The sequence below is a fragment of the Cyprinus carpio genome, chromosome B23 (genome assembly GCF_018340385.1).
Source record: "Cyprinus carpio isolate SPL01 chromosome B23, ASM1834038v1, whole genome shotgun sequence".
Lineage (NCBI taxonomy): Eukaryota > Metazoa > Chordata > Actinopteri > Cypriniformes > Cyprinidae > Cyprinus > Cyprinus carpio.
In genome coordinates, this window is record NC_056619.1 from 18,509,560 (window position 1) to 18,532,073 (window position 22,514).

At 39.4% G+C, this 22,514-nt stretch overlaps 2 protein-coding genes across 4 annotated transcripts; one reads left to right on the top strand and one right to left on the bottom strand.

Moving 5' to 3' along the window:
- The first annotated feature begins 534 nt into the window (after positions 1–534).
- On the top strand, positions 535–15,828 carry LOC109048220 (polycomb group protein ASXL1-like). 3 transcript variants are annotated; one of them, XM_042750266.1, is made up of 13 exons: positions 535–1,054; positions 4,959–5,041; positions 5,217–5,219; positions 5,317–5,434; positions 5,576–5,729; positions 7,783–7,856; positions 8,651–8,732; positions 9,337–9,456; positions 10,314–10,480; positions 10,598–10,694; positions 10,818–10,923; positions 11,017–11,938; positions 12,063–15,828. In XM_042750266.1, exons 1-13 carry the CDS (start codon positions 998–1,000, stop codon positions 15,084–15,086), a joined length of 5,007 nt encoding a protein of 1,668 aa, XP_042606200.1. In that variant the 5' UTR covers positions 535–997; the 3' UTR covers positions 15,087–15,828. The 3 variants fall into 3 exon arrangements, with proteins under 3 accessions (XP_042606200.1, XP_042606199.1, XP_042606201.1); XM_042750265.1 differs by having other exon boundaries at positions 536–1,054; positions 12,057–15,828; XM_042750267.1 differs by lacking the exon at positions 9,337–9,456 and having other exon boundaries at positions 536–1,054; positions 12,057–15,828.
- Positions 15,829–16,447: 619 nt separating this feature from the next.
- LOC109048199 (protein-L-isoaspartate O-methyltransferase domain-containing protein 2-like) lies at positions 16,448–22,426 on the bottom strand. Its single transcript, XM_042750280.1, has 6 exons — positions 21,570–22,426; positions 19,651–19,960; positions 19,253–19,359; positions 18,396–18,567; positions 18,163–18,286; positions 16,448–17,526 (listed from the first exon to the last, which is right to left on the bottom strand). The coding sequence occupies exons 2-6, from the start codon at positions 19,951–19,953 to the stop codon at positions 17,108–17,110; spliced, it is 1,125 nt and encodes a 374-aa protein (XP_042606214.1). The 5' UTR covers positions 19,954–19,960; positions 21,570–22,426; the 3' UTR covers positions 16,448–17,107.
- Between the last annotated feature and the right edge of the window lie 88 nt (positions 22,427–22,514).

The window sequence follows — 22,514 nt, forward strand, 5'->3', positions numbered from 1 at the left end:
GGTAACTCATTTAAGCAAGATTTCTTTACCCATTTAATTCTTCTGGTAATATATCTATTTATGCTATGACAATTATAAATAAAAGATTTGACTTTATGTGAACATTTTACATGACAGGTTAAGAGATACACGGTTTTAAAGTCCCACCCAAAGGATGAATCTATGTGAAAACTCCTTAAAAGGAAGCATGTAAAACATGACAGTACAGCTGCTATTTAACTACAACGCTTATTCTACTATTGTTAAAACTGGTTAATATCACTTATCTATATAATGATTCCGTGGAATCCGTAGTGATTCCACGGAACCATGACGTATTGTATTTTAATTTGCATGTAGAACTATTTATTTGCAGTGATTTCTTTTGCTTAAATAATGCTTTGATAAGTGTGCGATTTTTTTGTGTAGTAAAAATCACCAGAGAAACTTTACAAAGCACAAAAAAACAATAATTCTAGTATTTTATATATGTGTCGTGCTGACATGAATCACGTTTGATCTCGCCGCACACAACAATGGGCGTGGCCTCATCCCGTCAGATGCGTCAGATGAGCCGCGGCTGTAGGAGCGACTGAAAAAGTGGGGGATGGGGAGAATTGTTTTTGTGTTGCATTCCTGCAGTGTGTTTGACCTTTGACCTCATTGTTGTGTTCTCCTCGTCTTGCATTCACCAAGGATTTCCTGCAGTATGCCAAAGGCTGCTGGGGCTTGCCTGTTCTTCTCCCTGTCTCTGTTTACCTCCGTTTAACCAGCGAGACGTTACAAAAACTATCTGGAACGCCGCTGCTGCAACAACCGACAGCTTTTTTTGGCAAGCCGTTATACGGAAACGCGTGCGTGCTTGAACAGAGCGACTACGCAAGTACTTGGAGCGAAAGGGTATCAAAGACCCGTTTGGTGTTGCAACTAGCCTAGCACGCTAGCGGGCTTGCCGTGTATCACGAACACGTTTCATATCCGCTGCAGGAATCCGCACCCGCGCGACAACGCTGAGGAAATGAAGGACAAACAGAAGAGAAAGAAGGAGCGCACGTGGGCCGAGGCAGCTCGTATGGTAATATATTAATCGTTTTAAGTCAACTGTAGCGGTTTAATCCCTGTGCGTGTGGTTAGGGGTGTTGTACGGGAGCCGCGAACAAAGCTGTGTCGCGGTGGGCTCGAGCTGTTGTCGGGTTGGACACATGCAGGCGCCGCCACCGCTGCTGTTTTGTGTATCTGAAGGCAGTATGTGATGTTTCATAACCCGGCTTTTACATTTGTGTTTACGTGGCTCTTAATCCACGGTCCTGTACCTACCCTGTCAACATAAGCGTCACATTTCTAGTGTGTGTGTCCCATTTGAATGAAAGAGCCCTTGCTGGTAGCCTAGCGAATTAGCTGCTCTTTCTGTTTGACCCTTTGTTTGCAGGGCTCCTTTTAGCGAGCTGAGTAAAATGCTGAAAATACCCATTGTGGGATCCTTGTCTGTCATTAAAGACTTTTATATACCAAATCTGTGTCTTAAATGCTGCTTTGTACTACTTGTTTGTTTTAAGCAGTGACTGTGTTAAAATGTAGCAGGCCATATTTGTATGTTTCTATCCAGCTCGTATGCCATTGATCATCTTATGCAGTTTTGGATACTAAATAAATAAAATGACTATTAGGGTCAATAAGCATTTTAATGCTACACCTCCGGATCAAAACATGCATTGTGGCAAATAATATGTTAAGACTAAACAGGTTTGCTATTGTGATGGTAGGGTTTCTCCTTTATTCTCCACTGTGGTGGTCCAAGGGTGTGTAAAATTGGTCTGTCATGCATATATTGTGGCATATTAACTGTAAATTCTACATCCTGTGGTTTATATTCTTTGGAAGATGCTTTTCTTAGATTATCTGCATAATCCTAGTTTCTTTGTTACATTTAGTGTAGATTAAATGGAAAATGTGTCACGGTAAGTATTGTTTCACACAAAAACTAGCCTCTTCATGTGTCTGACCTCTAGACTTTAATCTTAGTGATGTTATAAAAAGCTTTAGTAGAAACAGACCTGATAAATGTGAGAATGTACCAGACCTTATGTTAAATACAGTGTCTCAGACAAAATGAGCCTGTGCAGTTGAATTCATCAACCTGTTTTTGCTTTGTCTATGAAAAATCTTAGGTGGTTATAGTCATTTATGTCTGTCAGGTCTTTGTCTGCTTTTCTAGGTGATCTTGGCAGTTCTCGCTCTTGAATTTGATCCGCCCAAACAGCCCAGACTGTCTTTGATTTTAGTCATTTCTGCAATTTAACTTGTGGCTAGTTTGAGATTAAGAGCAAGAAAGGTTGGATGAGCCACAGACCGTGCTAGCTGGTAAAAGTACATCTTGAAACTCAAAGGGTGCCGTTTTGGGTGGGGATCTCATGTGCTAGAGAAACAACAACTTGTATCATTTACTACAATGCTGTGTTATGTATGTCACAGTTTAGAAGCTATAATTCATAAAAAATGTGATGCCAGGTCTGTAAAGCCACTTCTGATCTCATATGAATGTATATTTAATGTATTGTCTGTGGTCTGGCTCCTCTTCTGTAGTATTAGGACAGGCTCTCGGGGAGATGCAGGCAAAAGGGAACACTCACAACCAAATAGACTGAATACTTTAAATGTGAAAGTAGAATTTCATTAATTAAAGGATGATCCGATATTTTAGATGATTCAGTTGTGTGAATGATCTTGGAGCTTAAAAGAGCATTGCAGAATTATATAATGACTTTAAAACAAAAGCAGCGGTGTGAAATGGCAGCTTTGGGAGTAAGATGCAGCCAGATGCTTGGGCTCAAGGCCATTGTATATCAGATCATCTTGGCGATACTCTTGGAAGCAATAGGAAATGTAAAGCAGGCCACCTATTTTAGCCTTTCTGGTCCTTCTCGACAGTTCCTTGCTTAAGGTGATTGTAACAGTGTATATAGCCATTCTTGGTGTGTTTAAAAAAAACAGAACCTATTTTTGTGAGAGAAAATTTGGTTTCATTAGTCCTGATTCTGGATGTGGGTGAAGCTGTGGTTTGTTTTTTGTGGTTTTAATATTGGGTCTTCTACAAATGGTTTGGATGTTTGTGGGAACAAGGAAAATGTCACAGACTTAGGCTAAATGAGGATCAGAGCCTTTTCATCCAGCAGGAGTTTTGTTTGTAAATTTAACCCCTTGCCCAGTCTGTTGGATATTTATTCCTGAAATCCATATAGTGACGAATTGTTCTATGTAAGGTCTTTAAAAAGATTATTTTACACTTGGTTCAGGTTATTTTTTACCTAATATTGTTAGTCTTAGATAGTTCTCAGAAAATGTTTGCCTACTACTTAAAGAAATAATTTGCCCAAAAATGAAAATGGTCATTTACTCACCCTTAAGCTGTTCCAAACCTGTATGAATTTCTTCTCCTGAACAAAACTTTGGATGTATATTTTCCATACTATTGAAGTCAATCGGGATCAACAACTGTTTGGTTACCCGCATTATTTAAAATAGTTCAATAACTTTTTGGTTAATCGGGTTATTTAAAATAATAATAATAAAATAATAATATTAAAATAATTTTTGGGTCCCTTTTATATCCCTTTAATACATTATTTCAAAGTTGGAATGAAATTGAAATTCTCTTTTCTAAATGCATGTTTAATAATAAAATAATAATATTAAAATAATGACTTTTTCTGTTATTTCATCTGCATACACCTCACTCCTTTCTTAAACTGCAACTTCGCATTCAGATCTACCTGCATCCAATCAACAAGTAAAGTCCCGACCTTTATTATTTTTTTTCTCTTTGGATAATCTGTTTCACTCAGATGTACGCCCCAAATATGGAAGCAATGAAGATGCTACTTCAGTTTTATCATGGCTTTAAGAATACCGAACCACATATATTTAAGAGCAGAAACATTAGCTATGTTTTCTGTTCTCTGAATTATGATGGTGTATAATATCACTCCATTTTTTTTTATTCCCTATGATACCATAAAATGGCTGGAGTGAGAGGAATAAAGACCAGGCTGGCACAATGCATGACTCTCCAGAAGCAATGCTTAAATGTGCCTCTCCTTTCAATCACATTTTGTACACTTCAAATTTTGTTATTATAAATAACTGGAAAGTTTTTCTTGTCATTGGCCTAGTAGTTCTCATAGCTTGACGTTTTTCGTGCCTGCTTCCTTGCAGGAAGTGAACCTTGTATTTTATAATTTAGTGCACCTTTCTTTTGTATCTTGTGCTGTTCCATTTCCTTTTCCAGTGTCCTTGGTTCTAGACTTAGTAGAGCACAGCACAGCGGGAGCAGTGCTTCCCGTTTTAACCACCATACAGGCAGAAGGTTACATGCTCTTGTGCACCAGGACTAGGAGGAAATAATTTGCTCTTTATAAATGGAGAGAGAAATGTTTGGTATTGTTATCCGTCTTCCATTCCACAATTCCTTTCCTATTTTTTTGCTAGTCATTCAGGCTAAAAGCCTGTCATTTATGCCTGGAACTACTCAGCTGTGTGTGACAGCTGCAGGTCGATGTTATGCTTTGTATGTTGTGCAGAACCTGTGTAATATGGACATAACAGAAGAAAGCTGAGTGTTTCTGTAAAAACTGACATGGTCTTAAAATAAGTATGAGTTGCTGTGGCACTGTAATTGGCAAGCTGAGAGTGTTCTGTGCTTTAACTGTTAAGTGGTTTTCACAGTAAAACCCTCACAGACTGTCCTTTTTTTTCATTCTCTTTAAATGCCACAGCTATGTTCATATAGATACAGTTGGACATGCAACTGTTTTTGAGTCTCTCTTGTCATTACAATTGCTTTTTTAAACAACTGATTGTTCATGCAACCCACCAACCTATCCCTAACTGTTCCTATCCGTAATATGAATGAGTGAGTTAAATGTACACTAAATTGTATAGTTGTTGATTTGATTTGATGTGATTTGTTTGACCTCTTGCAGGTTCTGGAGAACTTTTCTGATGCCCCAATGACACCCAAACAGATTCTGCATGTCATCCAAACAAAGGGGCTCAAAGAAATGAGGTCTAGTATAAACTATTCATGAATATTTATGTACTGTTTTTGAGAATAATTTTTTTTATGCTTGAGATTTGTTTGTTTGAGTAAATTTTTGCTGCGTCTTTACTGGGTTTGAGTAAAATTTTATTTTGTGTTTCTCTCTCTCTCTTTTTCTCAAACCCTTTTCACCCCAAAATAGAAGGTAAGATGAATTTAATTATCTATTGTATTTTTATGTTTAATCTTACTTTCTTGAGCAGCACTTAGACATTTCTTCCCTACTTTCCATCTTTCATTAGTGGCACAGCTCCACTAGCCTGCCTGGTCACCATGCTTCACTCTCAGGTCAGAGGAGACAGAGTGAAGAACAGTATTTTCTTCAAGCTTCCTGGAAGGATGAGTTTGTTTACCCTAAAGGTAGAGAGTCTATAAATCCCTCTAGCTTCCTTTCAGTGCTTTACACATTTCACTCTGGTTTTGCAACTGGATTATGATGCCAAAACCCGCAAAGAAAGAGCTACATATCCTGTGTCTGCATGTACCCACTGATGCCTACAGAAAAATGCACTTCAGTGGACAAAGAGCCCGACTGCAAATGAGTCTGGAGATGGGACTGGCACTCCAACAGCATCCACCACATCAACAGTTGAAGGAGCAGAGCAGGAGAGTTGTGACTCCACAGAGACGGCTGCTGCTAGTGGTGAAAATGATGGTGTGTGGACTATTCATTCTTTTCATTTTTTTTTTTTTTTCCCCCCAGAATTGATTCATTCAGCCTTTTTTCCAGTAAGTGGAACAGGCTTATAAATTAAAGAAGCGTATAAAAGAACTGAAAAGTAGAGGCCCCATATTTTCATTTTAAGAAAAGCTTTGATTCCAAATGGTGATGAACATTTAAATACCCTGAGCTTAAGAAGCATGTTGTGCCTGAGAGACATTGATTTCTTTTTTGCTTTGGATGTGTGTGTTGCCATGGATACTGCAGCACATGACACATCCCGCAGTGACCTAGATGAGAGTGGTTTAGAACATGTATTTGTGTGTTGCGTGAAGGAGAATACGTGCAAGATTATACCTGGAAATGACAATGAATTTCACATTTGCTCTATTTTCTGAATTTGTGTGAAAATCTGATTCATTTTGTTCTTGATAGATGTGGAAGGATGGTATTTCAAAGACTGATGTTTCTAGACATCAGCAGTATCTTTAAAAAAAAAAAAAAAATATATATATATATATATATATATATATATATAATATTCACCATAACTAAAAAATGCAAAAGATTACTAGATGTCATAAGCATTATAAGGCAATTACAAGTATTCAGTACTTGCATGTGTTTTTCAACCACTGAATTGGGTGCTGGAACCCAGTATTTATCTTTTTTCCTCTGGTTTAGAAAGTTTATGGAATGGAATACATGCACCTTTACCACCTATTGCAAAGTATAAATTACATACTACCTTCTTTAAATAATTATAAATGGTATGTGGGGGATAAAAGTATACAATGATAAATATTTTGTCTTTTCAGAATCTGATCAGTCAGGAAATAGCTGCTATTCTATCGGGTTCCTGCAAGTTCTTAAAATGTTTTAAAATTAGTTTGATCAAAAATCATATATCTTGAATGGTGTAAGTTTTAATGATCTTTTTGATAAAGTCTTACATTTGAGTACAGATAGACATGAATTGCAATACAGCCTAATATGATGACTATACTTTAAAAAGACTGGGATTTTAGTAAATAAATTTGATCTTTGCATGTTTTATTGGCTTACGGGTTCAGAGCAGTTTATAATCAATGAATATCGCATGTTTATGACAAGTGATTGCTTATCATTAGCAACAACCAGTAGCTACCGAGAGGCTAGATAGTGGGGGAACTCATTTACAAGCACTCATCCCTATATGTATATATATATATATATATATATATAAAACATGTTTATTTGTCATGAAAAAACACGTTTATATATATATATATATATATATATATATATATATATATATATATATATATATATATATATATATATATATATATATATATATATATGTATGTGTGTGTGTGTGTGTGTGTATATATATATTTGTATTTGTGTGTCCTTGAGTTTTTATATTTTTTTGTGTTTTTATATATATATATATATATATAATATATGTATGTGTGTGTGTATATATATATATATATATATATATATAGTATATGTATATATGTATGTATGTGTGTGTGTGTTATTTTTTTTATGTATGTATATATATATATATATATATGTATGTATATATATATATGTATATATGTTCATTTTATTGTGGTGAAGCATATTTAGGACAAATGCAATGTAAACGCAACACACGGCAAACAGAAGGTTGCCGTACTCTCTACTCCCGATACCAAACCATCAACCTACAATACATAACAAAGAAAACATAAATGTTCACCTAGGCCCATGTGTCAGTAAATAACACGTGAGAAATTACAATAATTCACTGCACCTACACTATTGAATTATGAAGATGTTTACTTACGGTATTTACATTGTAATGTGCTGTAGATAGTTGTAAAGGTGTATATTTAATCTGATCTTTTTAATGAGCATCTGAAATGAGAAACACTATTTTACCAAAATTATAATTTCTCAGTATATTTTTTTCTCCTTTTCTCTCGGTGTATCAAATTAACACAAGAACAGGATTAAAATGTGATTTGCTGCAGTAATATTGTTGATGGATGTTCTGCTTGTTTCCTCTTTGTTCCAGCTTCTGTGGATGAGACATCCTCCAGTGCCTCTTGCTCCACAGAACCACAGACAAGACTCAGTCGCTCCTCACAGGTACCAGCAGTGCCTAACTTCACCTTTGCACTGAACCATCACCTTCATAACTACTTTTTACATGCAGGACCCTCCAAGAATGGATTTCCATCTCACCATCATTCTTATGCACAGCACTCAACTCCTCCTCAGATCACCAGTTATGCCAGAAGGCAGATGAATGCATGACGTCACTATGTGAAAATGAGTCATTAGTGAAGTGCTGAAAGTTGACGTTATGAGTCAAATCAAGAAAACCCCACAGATAACGCTGACAACATTAGTCATGACTAAGACCTTTTGCTTTTTGCACTGTCGTTTCAATTACAGGCCGGGATTTCTTGATTTGAATAAATCATCAGGTTCTAAACAGATCATTTGCTTGGTTGATCATTTACAGTAAATGCAGTAAAATATTTTGTGATTTAAGCACTGAATCCACAAGAAACTCTGGCATCAATCAGCAGATTTTGAAACTTAAGGGTGCCTTCATGCTTTTCCCCTCTCATTTGCTTATTGTTGAACTTAGACGCTTGTACTTCTTGTCAGTCTCACAATCCCCTGCCAGCCACTCAGCTCCTCTCTTCTTTTCTTATTGTTGAACTTAGACGCTTGTACTTCTTGTCAGTCTCACACTTTTATATTCTTCGTACTTGCATTAATCTTAATATTTTATTAGTAAAGTTCTTGTCAGTCTCACAATCCCCTGCCAGCCACTCAGCCATTTCAATTCTCCTCCAAGCATGCTGCTATTTTCCATGTCTGTGGAGGACCTGGGTGTATGTGCTCATGATTATTTTTCCCATCTCTCTTAGGGGAGACAGAGGAAGAAAGCTGTGATGATGCCCCGTGTAGTGCTCACCCCTCTCAAGGTCAACGGTGAACACGTCCCATCAGGTTACAATAGCTCTTTTTCTTGTTCACTTTTTTTCCTCCCCCTTCTTTCTGTTTTCCCCCATCTCTGCAGTGGTTTTGTATACCTGCTCCCTCTGACTGTGGATGCTCTATATCTGAGTGGCCTGACAGTGTTTGTAATTTTATGCACTGACACACTCTAATCATTTATAGTGCAGTCTCCTCAAGGGCAGTTTTCCCACAGTTCCCTCCTGTTGACAGCCGCCTCCTCTATTTCTTGGTTAACTTTGCACTAAAAGCAGCATCTTTTCTAGAAGCCACTGACGTGTTTGTCACTTGAACATCAATACCCCTCAGTGTAAAAGCAGTGTTTCTGGTTTGTCCTGTCAGCCATGCTCTGTTCCCCTTGGATATCTGCTTTGCATTTGTGCCTTAGAGATATCCATTCACCCCTCTTCCTCTTTGTCTCTGTGCTTTGGGATATCCGTCCCTTTGACTTTTCGTGTTTCACGCACATGCCAAATCTTTGCCTGTCACTTTGGCCTCTTTAGTGCCACTAGCCTTAATGCCTCAGCTGCCCTACCCACACTCACTCGTTCTCAGAGAGTCTCACCAGCCTCCATCCTCCCCCCACCTTTACCCTCAGGAGCAGCGGGGAGGCGCAGGGAAGGCTCTAGGGGGGGTCCAGGCCCCACTCTCCGTACCCGCTCCGAGCTGGGCTGGAAACGCACCCAGCACTTCAAGAGCATACGTGGTCTTCGTTCAGGTACAGAGGATGAAAACCAAGGACCCCCATGTATTAATTACTACCCCTTAGCCCCTTGCTTACCACTTTCCATAGAACATCAGTAATTCAATAACTCCTTTCCAGGTATTACACAGAGGGGGTGAATAGCTAACAAGTTTGAGCCAATCTAATGACAAACTTTGTCCCAGTCTTCATTATTTCCAACCAGAAATTTAGGCATTTGGCTGGAGTGGGGAAAATAAACAAATAACCAATTATTCAGTTAGTTTTAGTTTTATCATTTATTATTTGCAGTGGATGGTTGCATGCAAAAAAGGGTGTATGTGTATTTTTATTTTTTTTTGCCTTGATCCTATTAAATGAAGGACATAGGTTGCTATGTGTATCTTGTCATGCCAGTGTCTCAAAGTGTGTAAACATGTGTTTTGACCTGTTACACCTCAAACACCTTTTCCAGTGTCAGTGTACTTTGTTTTATTCTGTCAGATCTAGCTAAGACCAGCTTAGTGAGAGACTGTCATGTCTACATGTCTATTTTCATTGAAGATATGTTTTGTAGTGTGCATTATGCTTTGGTTTATTAATGGCAGCACTGGCTGATGTAATGTTCAGTTGATAAATAATATAAAAGCTGTGTGGATTGATCAATAGCTCAGGTGGAATTAAACTATTATTATTGCTTTATTAGTTCTGCCATAACACCCTCTGATTATTTAGATTTACTGGCGCTTTGAATTTACATTATCATACACTCACAGTTTTGTAAATGTAGACCAGAGTCTGCTCTAAATATATTACATAAATATCTCCCTGCCGTGCAAGGTTTCATTAAGCAATGATCTTTTGTATGCTCAATGTAAGACTTTATTTTGCAGGTCCCATGAAAAGGAATCGAGGCGGAGTGGAGGTGGATTTTGAGACTCCAGGCTCCATCCTAGTCAACACCAACATTCGTGCTCTCATCAACACACGCACCTTTGCTGCTTTTCCTCCTCACTCCCAGCAGCAACTACTCCAGCTTTTACCAGAGGTGGACAGACAGGTATGTTTCTTAAAGGCTTTTTAATTTTCACTTGTTACAGCTATATTTGTATTTATTTGTACTTTTTTTCTTTTCTTTTTTTTCTCACCAAATTGTAAAATTTATTTTAATGTGTAGGTTGGCCCTGATGGCCTTGCTCGGCTAAGCAGCTCGGCCCTCAATAATGAATTCTTCACTCATGCATCCCAGAGCTGGAAAGAGCGTCTAGCTGAGGGTAAATCTCTTAGTATTTTTCTGTAATATATGTAAAGAAGTGACAGAAACTGACCAAGACAGGTGACTCTAGATAGTTTACTATAATGGTGGATAAAATGGGAATATTTTTACTCTCTTGAAGGTGAGTTCACGCATGAGATGCAGGTTCGCTTCAGGCAAGAGATGGAAAAGGAGAAAAAAGTAGAAGCATGGAAGGAGAAATTTTTTGAGGAGTACCATGGCCAAAGGTTCGATAGCCTTTTTAAAATATTTTTAAACCGCTTAATTCCTAGAATTATTATGTTGATTTAAAATATTTTTTTCCCCATTTATTTCTTCAGGTCTGGGTTGACGAGAGAAGAGGCATTAAAGCTCACAATGAGTGATACTGGAGATGTTGCCAGTGCAGTTCTTGAGTCTGATTCTGCTACAGTGGCTACACCCAAGAGGCGAAGTGTTGGAAGAAGACGGAGGGAAGGCCGTATCCGGCGGCGTTCACGGGCTGACCTCAGACGCAGAGCTCGGCGAACACTTTGCAAAACTACAACAGTAGCTGTACCTCCAGCAGAGACAACAGAAAGCACTGCAACTCCAGATGTTGAACCATCAGTTGCATCACCAGTCCCAGAAGCGACAGCAGTTCAGGGAGAGGTGGTCCTTCAAACAGACCTCGGACTGGAAGCTCCAGAAGAAAACCTTCCTGCAGAGGCAGTCCCCTCTCCTGCTCCTGTACCCACACCTCCTCCAGCTTCTACAAGCTCAACCTGCGATGAACCAGCAGCCTCCACACACCTGTTGCCTGAAGTTCCTGAACCAGCTGTTGCATCCACTTCCTCTCCTTCCTCATCCTCCTCTTCAACATCATCATCATCATCATCATCATCGCCCTCTTCTTCTCCCTCCTCTGCCTCAGAAAGACAGACTTTTGCTGCAAGCTCAGATTCCTCTTCTTCCTCTTCCTCCTCCATGGCTGCTGTTGCTACCGACCCGCTGGATGATGTGGCTTCAGTCATTACCACTGGTACAGCAGGCACTGGCACAAGCAGCCGAGAGAGCAGCCCCGCTGCCAGTCCTGCCACATCAAGTCCAGCAATTCAGCTCAAGGAGCAGAAGAGAAGGCCAGACGAGTCCCAGGCCTTCACCAGCTTTCCCGAGAAAAGGGCGCGGCTGGATGAGCGTCAGTCCTTTCGTAACACAGTTGACTGTGTGCACTCAGAAAAGCCACAACCTACAACAGAGGAGCCCAAGGTCCCGCCAATCCGGGTATGTTGGACACGTTATTTTTTCCAGATTAGTTTCTTGTACACCTCGTTGTAGTTAAAAACAGTATTTATGTAAATCACAACTCATATGAGTGTTTCTCTTCTGCCCATTTCACTAGATACAGCTCTCCCGGATCAAACCGCCCTGGGTCAAGGGGCCGCCAACGTACCAAATCTGTCCCCGCATCGTCTCCCCCAGTGAAGGGTCGCGGCGCTCTGGGACAGGGGCGCGCACCCTGGCGGACATCAAGGCCCGTGCACAGCAAGCCCGTGCCCAGCGGGAAGCCGCTGCTGCTGTTGCAGCCTCTGGGGATGGGGGAGGGCCTGGGGGGAGCGGCCCGGGGGGTGGTACTGGGATACCGGATCGCTCCAGCGGGAGGCGTTCGAGAGAGCACCCAGGTCCCGTTGAACCTGGAGGAGGAGGAAGACGAGGAGAAAGAGTTGATTTGGAGGAGCAGGAATCGCCTGCAAGCTCTTATTCGTCTGGAGCACAACTACAGCTGTCCAGTGTAGACTCAACAGACAGGCCTCAAACCTCCACCCCACCTACCGAACCATCTCCTTCTTCTGTGTCTTCAAACCCATCTCTACCACCATCAGAGTCTCCGAAAACACTCACGCTATCGTCACCTGCAACTGACAGCCCTGCTTCCCAGGATCAGGTGGAGGAGATTTGTGGAGTGGAAGAGGTGACTGCCTGCCCAAGTGATAAAGCCTCAGAGCAGACCTTAGACACCCCAGTGCCTACGCCAAGTGAACCAGAGTCTTTTTGCAGTCACCAAGAGGGGAGAGGTGAGGAGGCAGAGTCCAGTGAGAGCAGAACAACTACACCTGTTTGCACCTCAGCATCTAATGATGCCATTTCTTTAATGCCCACCTCTATACCAGACTCGCTGCCAAGATTTGGTGCCCAGGGTGTGGATGTCATCAGGACCTTGGCAGCTTCTTCTCAATCCTGGGAAAGTGAAAAGAATGGTGGTGAACATCAACCAGGGACAACTGGAGTTATCCAGCATGGCTCAGACTTGAAAATGCCCAAAGAGACACTTGTTACAGCCCGAAATGGATGGGTAGAAAGTAGTGAAGAGCATTCCATGAGAGAGGAGATGCTACATTTGCATAGGAATGGAGGAAGTGATGCTGATGGCAAATATGAATCAGCCTCTCTGCCTTGTCTACCAAGTAATGCTGGCGAGGAAGACACTGGAGCACACAGTGATTCTACGGAGACAGCATCTGACTTTGAAAATGAAACTCAAGAGGATGAAACACTGGACTGGCATGAAACCCAGATGAATAGTAACGGCATGCAAGCTCAGAATACAAAGTCGCAGAATCAACCTGTCATTCAGACCTCAAGTCGACTCACTTCAGTGTTGAATCCTCCTCAGCACCAGCAACCAGTCATACAAGCCCATATATCTAACCCCAACCATACTCAAACTGTCATTCAGCCTCGCTTCCCTAATGGTGTGCCAAACCAGCCCATCATTCATCCCCACAAGCAGCATCAAATTCATAGCCATGCTATAAACCATGCTCAGGACCAGATTGCCACTGCACCATCACAAGCCCAAGTGCAAGCTTACCAGACACAGGCAGAGAGGGACCAAAGTAGAAATCTACGACTGAATGATAATGGCAATGGACTGAAGTTGTTTGTCTCAACAGATGATGACACCAAACCTCTCGGCAGAGCGCCTGGAGAAGATTTTGCTTTAAAGAATTCTGCAGTTCCTCCCGTTGCCAGAAGAGTCCAAGGTTCATCTCGACCAGTTTCCTCTGTAGAGGCCAACAACCCTCTTGTAACCCAACTTCTTCAGGGCAGCCTACCCTTGGAGAAGGTCTTACCCCAGCCTCACTTAGTCAGCAAGCTGGAAATTAATCGATTTCCAGGTAACCCTGCCAGTAACTCAACCAGTCGCCAACCTCCAAGAAATCTGGGACCACGTTTTAGAGGCCCGTCTGAGTCAGGAGGACCTATAGAAACTGGTGGATCTGACTTCCAGCACAAAGTCCCATCCACCCGAGTGTCTCCTGGACCTGGTCGGAACTTTGGTTCTTCACCACCGGGTTCTACTCCATCTCGAATGGCATGCTTGTTTGAGGAAGCTAGCCCAAGATCCGCAAATGTTCAGTTCACTTCTCAACAACCCGGAGGTGCAGTGCCCCCCGGAGCAGTACCTGTCATAACATCCCTCCCTTCAAACTCCTCTGCTAGAATCTCAATGGATGTGAACTCTCAGAATGCTCCAGTTTATGAATCAGCTGTCATTAAAGAGCACCCTGGACCTCTTCCTCCAAGGGGTGAAACTCCAGAGAGGCCAGCTGGCTTTCAACAGCATCCTAACAATCTCTCCCAGTCTGTGTGCAGAACCACACCTGATGCTCCCTCACCTCCACATGGCGACTTTTGTCCATCGGAGGTTGTACCTACTGTTAAGATTAACTGGCGCCCGAGCAAACCCCAACCACCTCAGCATCAAAAGTATCAGCAACAGCTGTCTCCTGTAGCTACAGTAAAGAATGAAGTCTCCTCACGCCCTTCGTGCCAACAAGCTCTGACCAAAAACTTGCCTGCTCCAAACAGTGGCAATACTTCTGTTGTAATAACCAAAAAGGAGCCTCTGGACAATTTTCATGGAGGTGGTGGAGCTATGGAAGGACTGCTAAATATGGAAATGTCTCTTGTTAGAATGGCCAAGAAGGAACAAGTCAAAAATCCATATGCCCGCCAAGCAGACACCTCGGCTTCTCCTGTCTCCTCCTCCCCTTCCTCATTGGCCTCTAGTCTCCCTTACCAGCTATATGGCAAGCTACCAAAACTACAGCAGAGTGGGGGCAACGGTGGGTCCTCATCCAGCTTCAGTTATACAGCTAATGTGTCCGTGGTGGACGGTAACGGGTTCTCCCGCAGTTTAGCCGATGGTGTGCTGCAGCTAAGGCCACGTGTGAGTGTCAGCAACAGTGGAGGCCAGAATGCTACACTTAGCATTCAGGCATTCGCGGAGAGTGCTGCAGAAGAAGTGGCTCTCAAGTGTTCCTGCCGACTTAAGGCTATGATCATGTGCCAGGGCTGTGGCGCTTTCTGCCATGACGATTGCATTGGCCCATCAAAACTGTGTGTGTCATGTCTGGTTGTCAGATAGTTTGTTGCAGCTCCTCCAAACTGAGCCGGTTGGTCAGAGCAAATGCTTTGACCACTCCAGACAATTCTAGCCCTTTGCCTGTGGTTGGATACCACTGGAAGTCTTGGACTCTTTTGAGCAAAGAATAAGGCAGGACACTGCATTGTTCAAATGGGACTGTTTTCTTTTTCCTCTTTTCCTTTTTTTTTTTTTTTTTTTGATGGGCCAGGCAATACAATAGGGCTGGAAGATTACTTGTAAGATAAAAATTCAGTCTGTATTTTTGTTGCATATTTTTTCTATTGCTGTTATGGTGTTATTATTATTATTATTATTATTATTATTATTATTATTAATCTTACTATGATTACAATAATAATGATGTTGTTATTATTATTGGTATTATTACATGGATTTACATGGCACGGTTGATTGTAAATTGTGCCTTTTTTTCCCCCAACAAAACATTTACCTCATCTTCTTGACACCAGTCATCAGTTCAGTGTGAAAATGGTGGCGTTCCTGTTTGCTTTCTTCTCTTGAATTCCTCTCAGTGAAGAGAGCTTTAGGAGAATTTTGTGTGTAATGTCTTGCAAAGATTATTTTTTTAATTATTAAATAAGAAAACACATTTTTGTTATTTTATAAGTGCTTTCTCTCTTCTTTTTGTTTCCATTTTTATTTTCTTATCCAAAGCGAAGTCCAGTCTGTACTTGGCGGTTAAGCACAGTATTCAAATCTAATAAAGCTGAAAGTGAGCGTATTTTCTCTATTTGTTTTTTTTAACTGAGGGTAAAGTGGGCCAAAGTTGTGTTTGGGGAAAAAAGGTATCATTGTATCATCACAGTGATACATTGGTATCATTGTATTTGTTTCCACAGCATGTGCTGATATTTCTTTTAATGTCACCCATTTAGGGACTACTTATTGTCTTCAGCCCTCATAATAATAATAATGCATACAGTATGGTCCGCACTTTCAGAAATCTAAATTATGCATTTAATCATTTAATCTGTCTCACATGTGAGCCCAATGTTTATCAGTGTTTAGAATTTATTTAATTTTACATTAAATGGTTGCAGAGACAACGGTCTGAGTTTGTTTTAAAAATACATGATGCTTTGGTTTGTGTTCTCCAAAAACTGTAAATTGATTTACAAGTCAATTTGGACCCTCTAGCCTTTGCTACATTTGGCACCTCATTGTTAATTGTATGCCACATGCACACTTTCATTTGCATAATGAAAAGAATCTCATTTTAAAGGTGAAGGATTTTGGTCATGATATAGATTATATAAATGTATAATTCAAAAAACAATTTTTTTTTTCTTTCAATTAGTGCATTCTACATCACTGGACAAAGTGCACATCAGAGCATAACCACAATTCAGAGCACCATTTTATAACTTGTTACACAACTATAGACTATACCTTTTATACTTCTATATAGCAAAGGCCGTGAACACAGTACAAACCCATGACTATTTCAATTTGGCAAAACACCTCAGATAATCTGATTATGTTGGACGATCACATTTTTAAATGTGCCATTATATTTTCACACAATATAAGTGTATTCAGCACACAATTAGACATTGTTTTACAAATCCATACACCAGAAGAATATTTTGATTTTCACTTTTCATGGTAAATCTGAACTGAAACTAGATGTCACATAACTCACAAAACAGGTGGGAATACACTGCATTTATGATTTAGTAAACTGTTAGCCACTAATGTCAATTTTAAAATGTCAATGCACAAATAACACAGATTAATAAATCAGTTTTCACTTTTTCTTGATTTCATGATTAATGGTTAGCATTCTAGACCATTAATCCAGATCCAGCATTAAACCAAATGAGAATTCTCCTTTATAGATAAATAAAATTAAGTATGTCTGCCATCTGACATGGCAGAACAAAGAGAGGTAAAATTCTATGAGAAAGGTTATCGGGATAATGCAAAAAGTGAATTCTTGATGTGACAGTGCTAGGTAGATGTGAGTAGTTTAGAATAGACTATTCACTGGAAGGAGAAGTCTACTTCTCTCTGTAGTAAAGAAGATACATCTTGAGAGGCTCTGGCAAAGGCAGGCTAAGGATCCTCTCTCTTAAGAGGTTAACTGGAGTCTCTATCACCAAAACACTGCCCTCATTCCTTCTCTCATTCTCTTCTAGTTGTTCACAAACCCTTCTGCAGTCTTCATCTTCATCCTCATTGTCTGTGGATGACTGGTTGTTGTTGTTGTCCATGGGTCCGGGAATCAAGCGACTCATGAACAGATAACTATTGGTCAGAAGAGGGGTGTCACGATGCTCTCGTCTAAGTTTAAGGTGATTTCTTCGCTTCAATCCATTTCTCCGTGGAAGCGGCAAGGATCCAGAACCAGATTTCTTTAGAATGTGACGGATGGAGATGCGGGCCAGATCCTGAAGACTCCGCACCTCGAACATGGCAGCTGGACAGCATGAAACATGGGGGGGTTTTGACTGCATGTATGTATATACACCAATCCTATTATCATTATATTCAGTATACACTACAGTTCAGAAGTTGGGTTGGTAAGATTTTTTTTTATCATTTTTTATCTAGTATTTTTTTTATCATTATTTCTACATTTTTTTTTCTCACAGAGGCTGCATTTATTTGATTCAAAATGCTGTAAAAACAGTAATATTGTAAAATAGTATTACAATTCAAAATAGCTGTTTTCCATTTTAAAATATTTTAAAATGTAATTCATTATTTTGATTTATTTTCTGTTTTTTTTTCTTTTATGACTCCAGTTTTCAGTGACAAGAGTAATAAATCATGTTGAAAACAGTTGAAACCATATGAATATTTTCAGCATTCTAACATATATGAATTATAACAATGTAAAAAAAATTGTAACAATGCAAGTTTTTATTGACACTTCTTATCCTTGCTAAATACATTTTTTTTTAAAAACTTTTGAACCGTAGTGGTGTTCAAATGTCTAATAGAAGTGAAATTGCTTCTATTTTGTATTTTTCTAATTTAACATACCAAAATAAAGAAAAGGCCACAATAATCTAATTTAATAAAACAATTTAAAATACAGCATGTGACTTACGTAGAGAGACTGCTCTAGGTTTGCCATTTTCTCTGTGTTTAGGGAGCACAAGTGGTGCGAAGGACACAGCAATTATCTTTCTCGTCTCCCATGTGTTATATCCTGTCCGAGTAATTTTGGTGAGCTAGAACAAATTAGAAATGCATAGACACACATACATTTCACACACTATCTCTCCTGGATTACCTGAAACCAGATGTACTGTAAAGTTGCTTTGCCTTTCGATTATTCACCTTTTCTTCCAGAGGCAGTACTAAGATGCCCCCGATCTTCAGCAGCTTCTTCATGTAGTCTTCATGTTCTCTCTGGACCCCTGCACCACAGTAAACCCTGTCATACTGCCTGCTTTCCAGGACAATCTCCAGACAGTTGCCCACCACAAAGGAAGGCTCACAGAACTCAAACCTAGACCAAATATATTGACAGTGTCAGTCACTTCATTTTGCACACTACACTTTGAACAAGGGAATGAGTTTATATTTTTGGTATAATCTGTTCTGATTTTAAAATTTTGTCATTAATCACTTACCCCCATGTCGTTCCAAACCCGTAAAAGCTCTGTTCGTCTTCGGAACACAATTTAAGATATTTTGGATTATATGAAGAGACGGGAACACAAGGATGCACAATTTTATTTCAAATCAAAGCTAAATACACATTGAAACAGCGCATCCTTTTGGCGCGGATGACACAGAAGAGCATACACAGCATACAGTGATATGGAAAGACACATAGGAGACCGCTGACAAAGGAATTATTGAATAAAGTCGTTATTTTTGTTTTCTTTGCTTACAAAAAGAGTTCCCGTCGCTTCATATAACCCAGATTGCATGTCTGATGGCAAATGGAGTATTCTGAAGACGACTTTTCATACCTTTTATGGACCTTGTCACTGTTATTTACTTGGCAGTCTATGGGACAGTCTCAAGCCTCCAGGTTTTCATCCAAAATATCTTAAATTGTTTTGCGAAGACGAACAGAGCTTTTACGGGTTTGGAACGACATGGGGGTAAGTGATTAATGACAAAATTTTCATTTTGGGGTGGAGTAACCCTTTAATATAAAAGCAAACACCCAAAAGTTACTACACCTGTCAAAACTATCATTTGTCTTGATGAAGAAGTCCAGCTTCTGATAAGCATATTCCATAACATCTTCATGTAATTCCACACCATGATTCACACCAAATGGTCCTGGAAATATGACAGAAAAATTCAGTGAGCACATTATGGCATATTTTCTTGAACACAAAAGAAGATATTTTGAAGAATGATGGTAACCAAATAGGTTTGGTTCTCAATTATTTCCATTGTATGAAAAAAACACAATGAAATTCAATGAGAATGGAATTTTTTTAAATTGTTTGGTTTGGTTATAATTTATTTCAATTGTATGAAAAAAACACAATGAAATTCAATAACGACATAGGGGGAGTAAATGATGGCAGAGCAAAATGAAAGCCTTCATATTCTCTATCAATGAGAATGGTATAAGTCCCACCATGGTACTGAGGTATCCTGTGCCACTGCCCAGGTTAAGAAAGGACAAGCCAGGCTGCAGGTCTAGAGCCTCCATCACCTCAGAGTAGATACAGGGTGCAGAGAGGTGGATGTTGCCGTGTCTCCAGGCCAGATCCTTGTAGGCACTGTCACGGAATTCTTCCAGATAGTAGTCAGCACGATCAATGGCCCTGAAGGCATGTTCAACCAGATCTGAGCGAATGTACTGGGCCTCCTTCAGGTTGTCAATTAACTCGTCATTGTCCTCCCCAGCGCTGACTGCACCTCCCATTTTAGCTCTTTTTTTGGGTGCAAAACAGAAGAGAAGAAAATAAAAAAACATAAGAATGCATGTAAAGAAAGGTGAAAAACTGGAAACATACTTCATGTTGATTTGGGCCTTTATAAAAGCTCAACTCATAAAGAAACACTTTCATTACTTTCTTGTTATAACTGGATCTGAACTGATTTTGCTTCAGAAAAGTGGCACCCCAACATAGTACCAGGACTGAGTAACATATAAAACTGAAATTTATTAATATTACCATGAAATGAATAGACCAAATAATGTGCTAAATTATTAACTTGACATAGGCTGAATAGGAAAATTCACAAATTTATTTTCTTAATTTTTTTTATGCTCCTATTCAAAAGTGTGGTCAGTAATAATTTTTAATTTTCTAAGAAGTCTTTTATGCTCACCAAGGATACATTTTTTTGATTAAAAAATACAGTAAAACAGTAATGAAATATTATCACAATGTAATTTTTTTTTACAATTTAAGATAACTTTTAACATTCATTATTATCAATGTTGAAAACAACTTCTATTTATTTTTTATTTATTTTATAATTTTTGTTTTTATTTAGTTTTTTGATGAATAGAAATTTCTAAATAATAGCATTTATGTCAAATAGAAATCCTTTGTGATATGTTTTTTTTTCCTGTTACTTATGATCAATTTAATGCATCTTAATAAAAGTATTCATTTATTTTTTAAAATATACTACCTACTGCCGCCAAATGTTTTCTTAAGTTTGGTTAAATTTCACTTGAATTTTGGTGGTTCCTTGCTCTTGGCAGCCAGTAATTAAACATACAAATCAAACTAGGGTTGACAAATTGTGGTAAGCCTGTTTATTTTGCTATCCTAACTATGCACAATCATATTAGTGGAATTTTATGTTTTTGTATAAAATGCATATAACGCATTGCTGTCCCACACAACACTTTAGATTGTGGCCCACTTGTTGAGAACCACTTCTCTAAAAGATGATGGATTGCATGTCTGCTTATACATCTGGGCATTTAACTACTGTCAAGCAAAATTTGTCCAAATACATTTTCTAATCAATCTGAAAACTCCGTTCACAAGTCCATAAGACTTCTTTTTGAGGAACATTTTGCTTAAGAAGTGTTTTAGTGATGTATCTCTTTAAATGCCACTGTATTTACTTTTTTCCTATCTAATGCAATGACATACATATGTCTTTAAGTGTCCAAATAATTTTGGGGCTACTGCACATGTCTTGGGCCTAATAAAACAGCATTTTTGTCCAGTTAACGGGTGGTGGCGCTGGGCTGCGCTGCTGGAAAGTTAAAGCTTCCCCAGAGACGCTGTGTAGAAACTGCAGATGTGAGGAAGACTCCCACCAATCACCGCGCGCTCAAATGCAGCTGCGCCATTCGCTAACAAACGCATATTGTGCAGTGTTTTGTTGAACATCCGGGTAGTTACTCAAATACAGTTAAATATGAAATAACATACACCAGCCCTGTATTTTTAATCATCAAGACCTGCCGTTCATTAGGCTCAGTGAAAATGCACTAACCAAGAGTTTATCATTCTGTTATCACGCCAGAATTATACTAGATAACAGCGAGCACGACTCATATAATGCGCTTACCTGCAAAAAGTAGACGCAAATAAAGACGAAGACGGGAAAAATCGGGATGGAGGTGTTTTGGGTACTCGTCACGGGAAACACCCCAACGATGACTTCACAGTCGACAGAGCTGAATCGTCTGACACCCTAAAACACCCTTATTAAGGTCCGTTAGCTGTCCATTCGGTTAACTGTCTCCTGTTGTTTCTATCTCTTGGTTTCTTCCCATAAACGTTCACGGCGAGCAGCGCTGGATGTAAACATTGGCCAGCTGATTCTGTGACGTCACGCACACAAACACAAAATATGGGCCATGGAGCACATGGGTCCTGCACTACATTATTTTTATGACATACTCATAAACAGCAGCCTTCTGGCGTCGATAAGGATAGGGGGAAAACGGAAGCAGTCAACACATTTTTATTGGTGAATAATTCTCAAGGTGGTCATTTCTGTTTAATTATTGTATGAGCACATATATATTTTAGATATATAGGGCCTAGATTGAACTTTTCCACCTTTATTGCACAAAAGAAAAGAGTGTTGACCTGTAGCAGGGCATGATGTCACACCATATGGGATAAGTTGTCACAGAGGAGTCATATATCAATAGCCTATTAATGGTTTTTCAGTGACATGTAGACAGTAAAATAAATCTGTAACTTTTAAAAGACGTGACAACTAGCTGGTCTCCTTGACCATTTCAAATCAAATATGAAGGAAAGAATCACTATATGCACACTTTCAAAATGTTGCTTTAAGACTTTATCAGCTGAACAGAAATCGTGACTGAATAATTTTGTATCCAGCAGATGTCAGCCAAGTATCCTACTGAGAGTGTGTTTGGTTCGTATTTTATCTTTGCTCTAATAAATGTCAGAGAATCCAAAATTATTGGGACTGACCAATGTCTCACAAAATATCATTGTTGGAACAAGGGCAAATACAAGCTTGTAAATATGCAGT

Bases quoted from the DNA above. Each gene is read 5' to 3' on its own strand.
- LOC109048220 (XM_042750265.1), top strand. From the start codon at position 998: ATGAAGGACAAACAGAAGAGAAAGAAGGAGCGCACGTGGGCCGAGGCA. The intron at 9,457-10,313 runs GTACAGAGGATG...TTTATTTTGCAG, and splicing joins CATACGTGGTCTTCGTTCAG to GTCCCATGAAAAGGAATCGA. The intron at 10,924-11,016 runs GTTCGATAGCCT...TTATTTCTTCAG, and splicing joins GAGGAGTACCATGGCCAAAG to GTCTGGGTTGACGAGAGAAG.
- LOC109048199 (XM_042750280.1), bottom strand. From the start codon at position 19,953: ATGGGAGGTGCAGTCAGCGCTGGGGAGGACAATGACGAGTTAATTGAC. The intron at 18,568-19,252 runs GTGTAGTAACTT...TATTTGGTCTAG, and splicing joins ACAAATGATAGTTTTGACAG to GTTTGAGTTCTGTGAGCCTT. The intron at 17,527-18,162 runs GTAAGTCACATG...CATGCTGTCCAG, and splicing joins ACCTAGAGCAGTCTCTCTAC to CTGCCATGTTCGAGGTGCGG.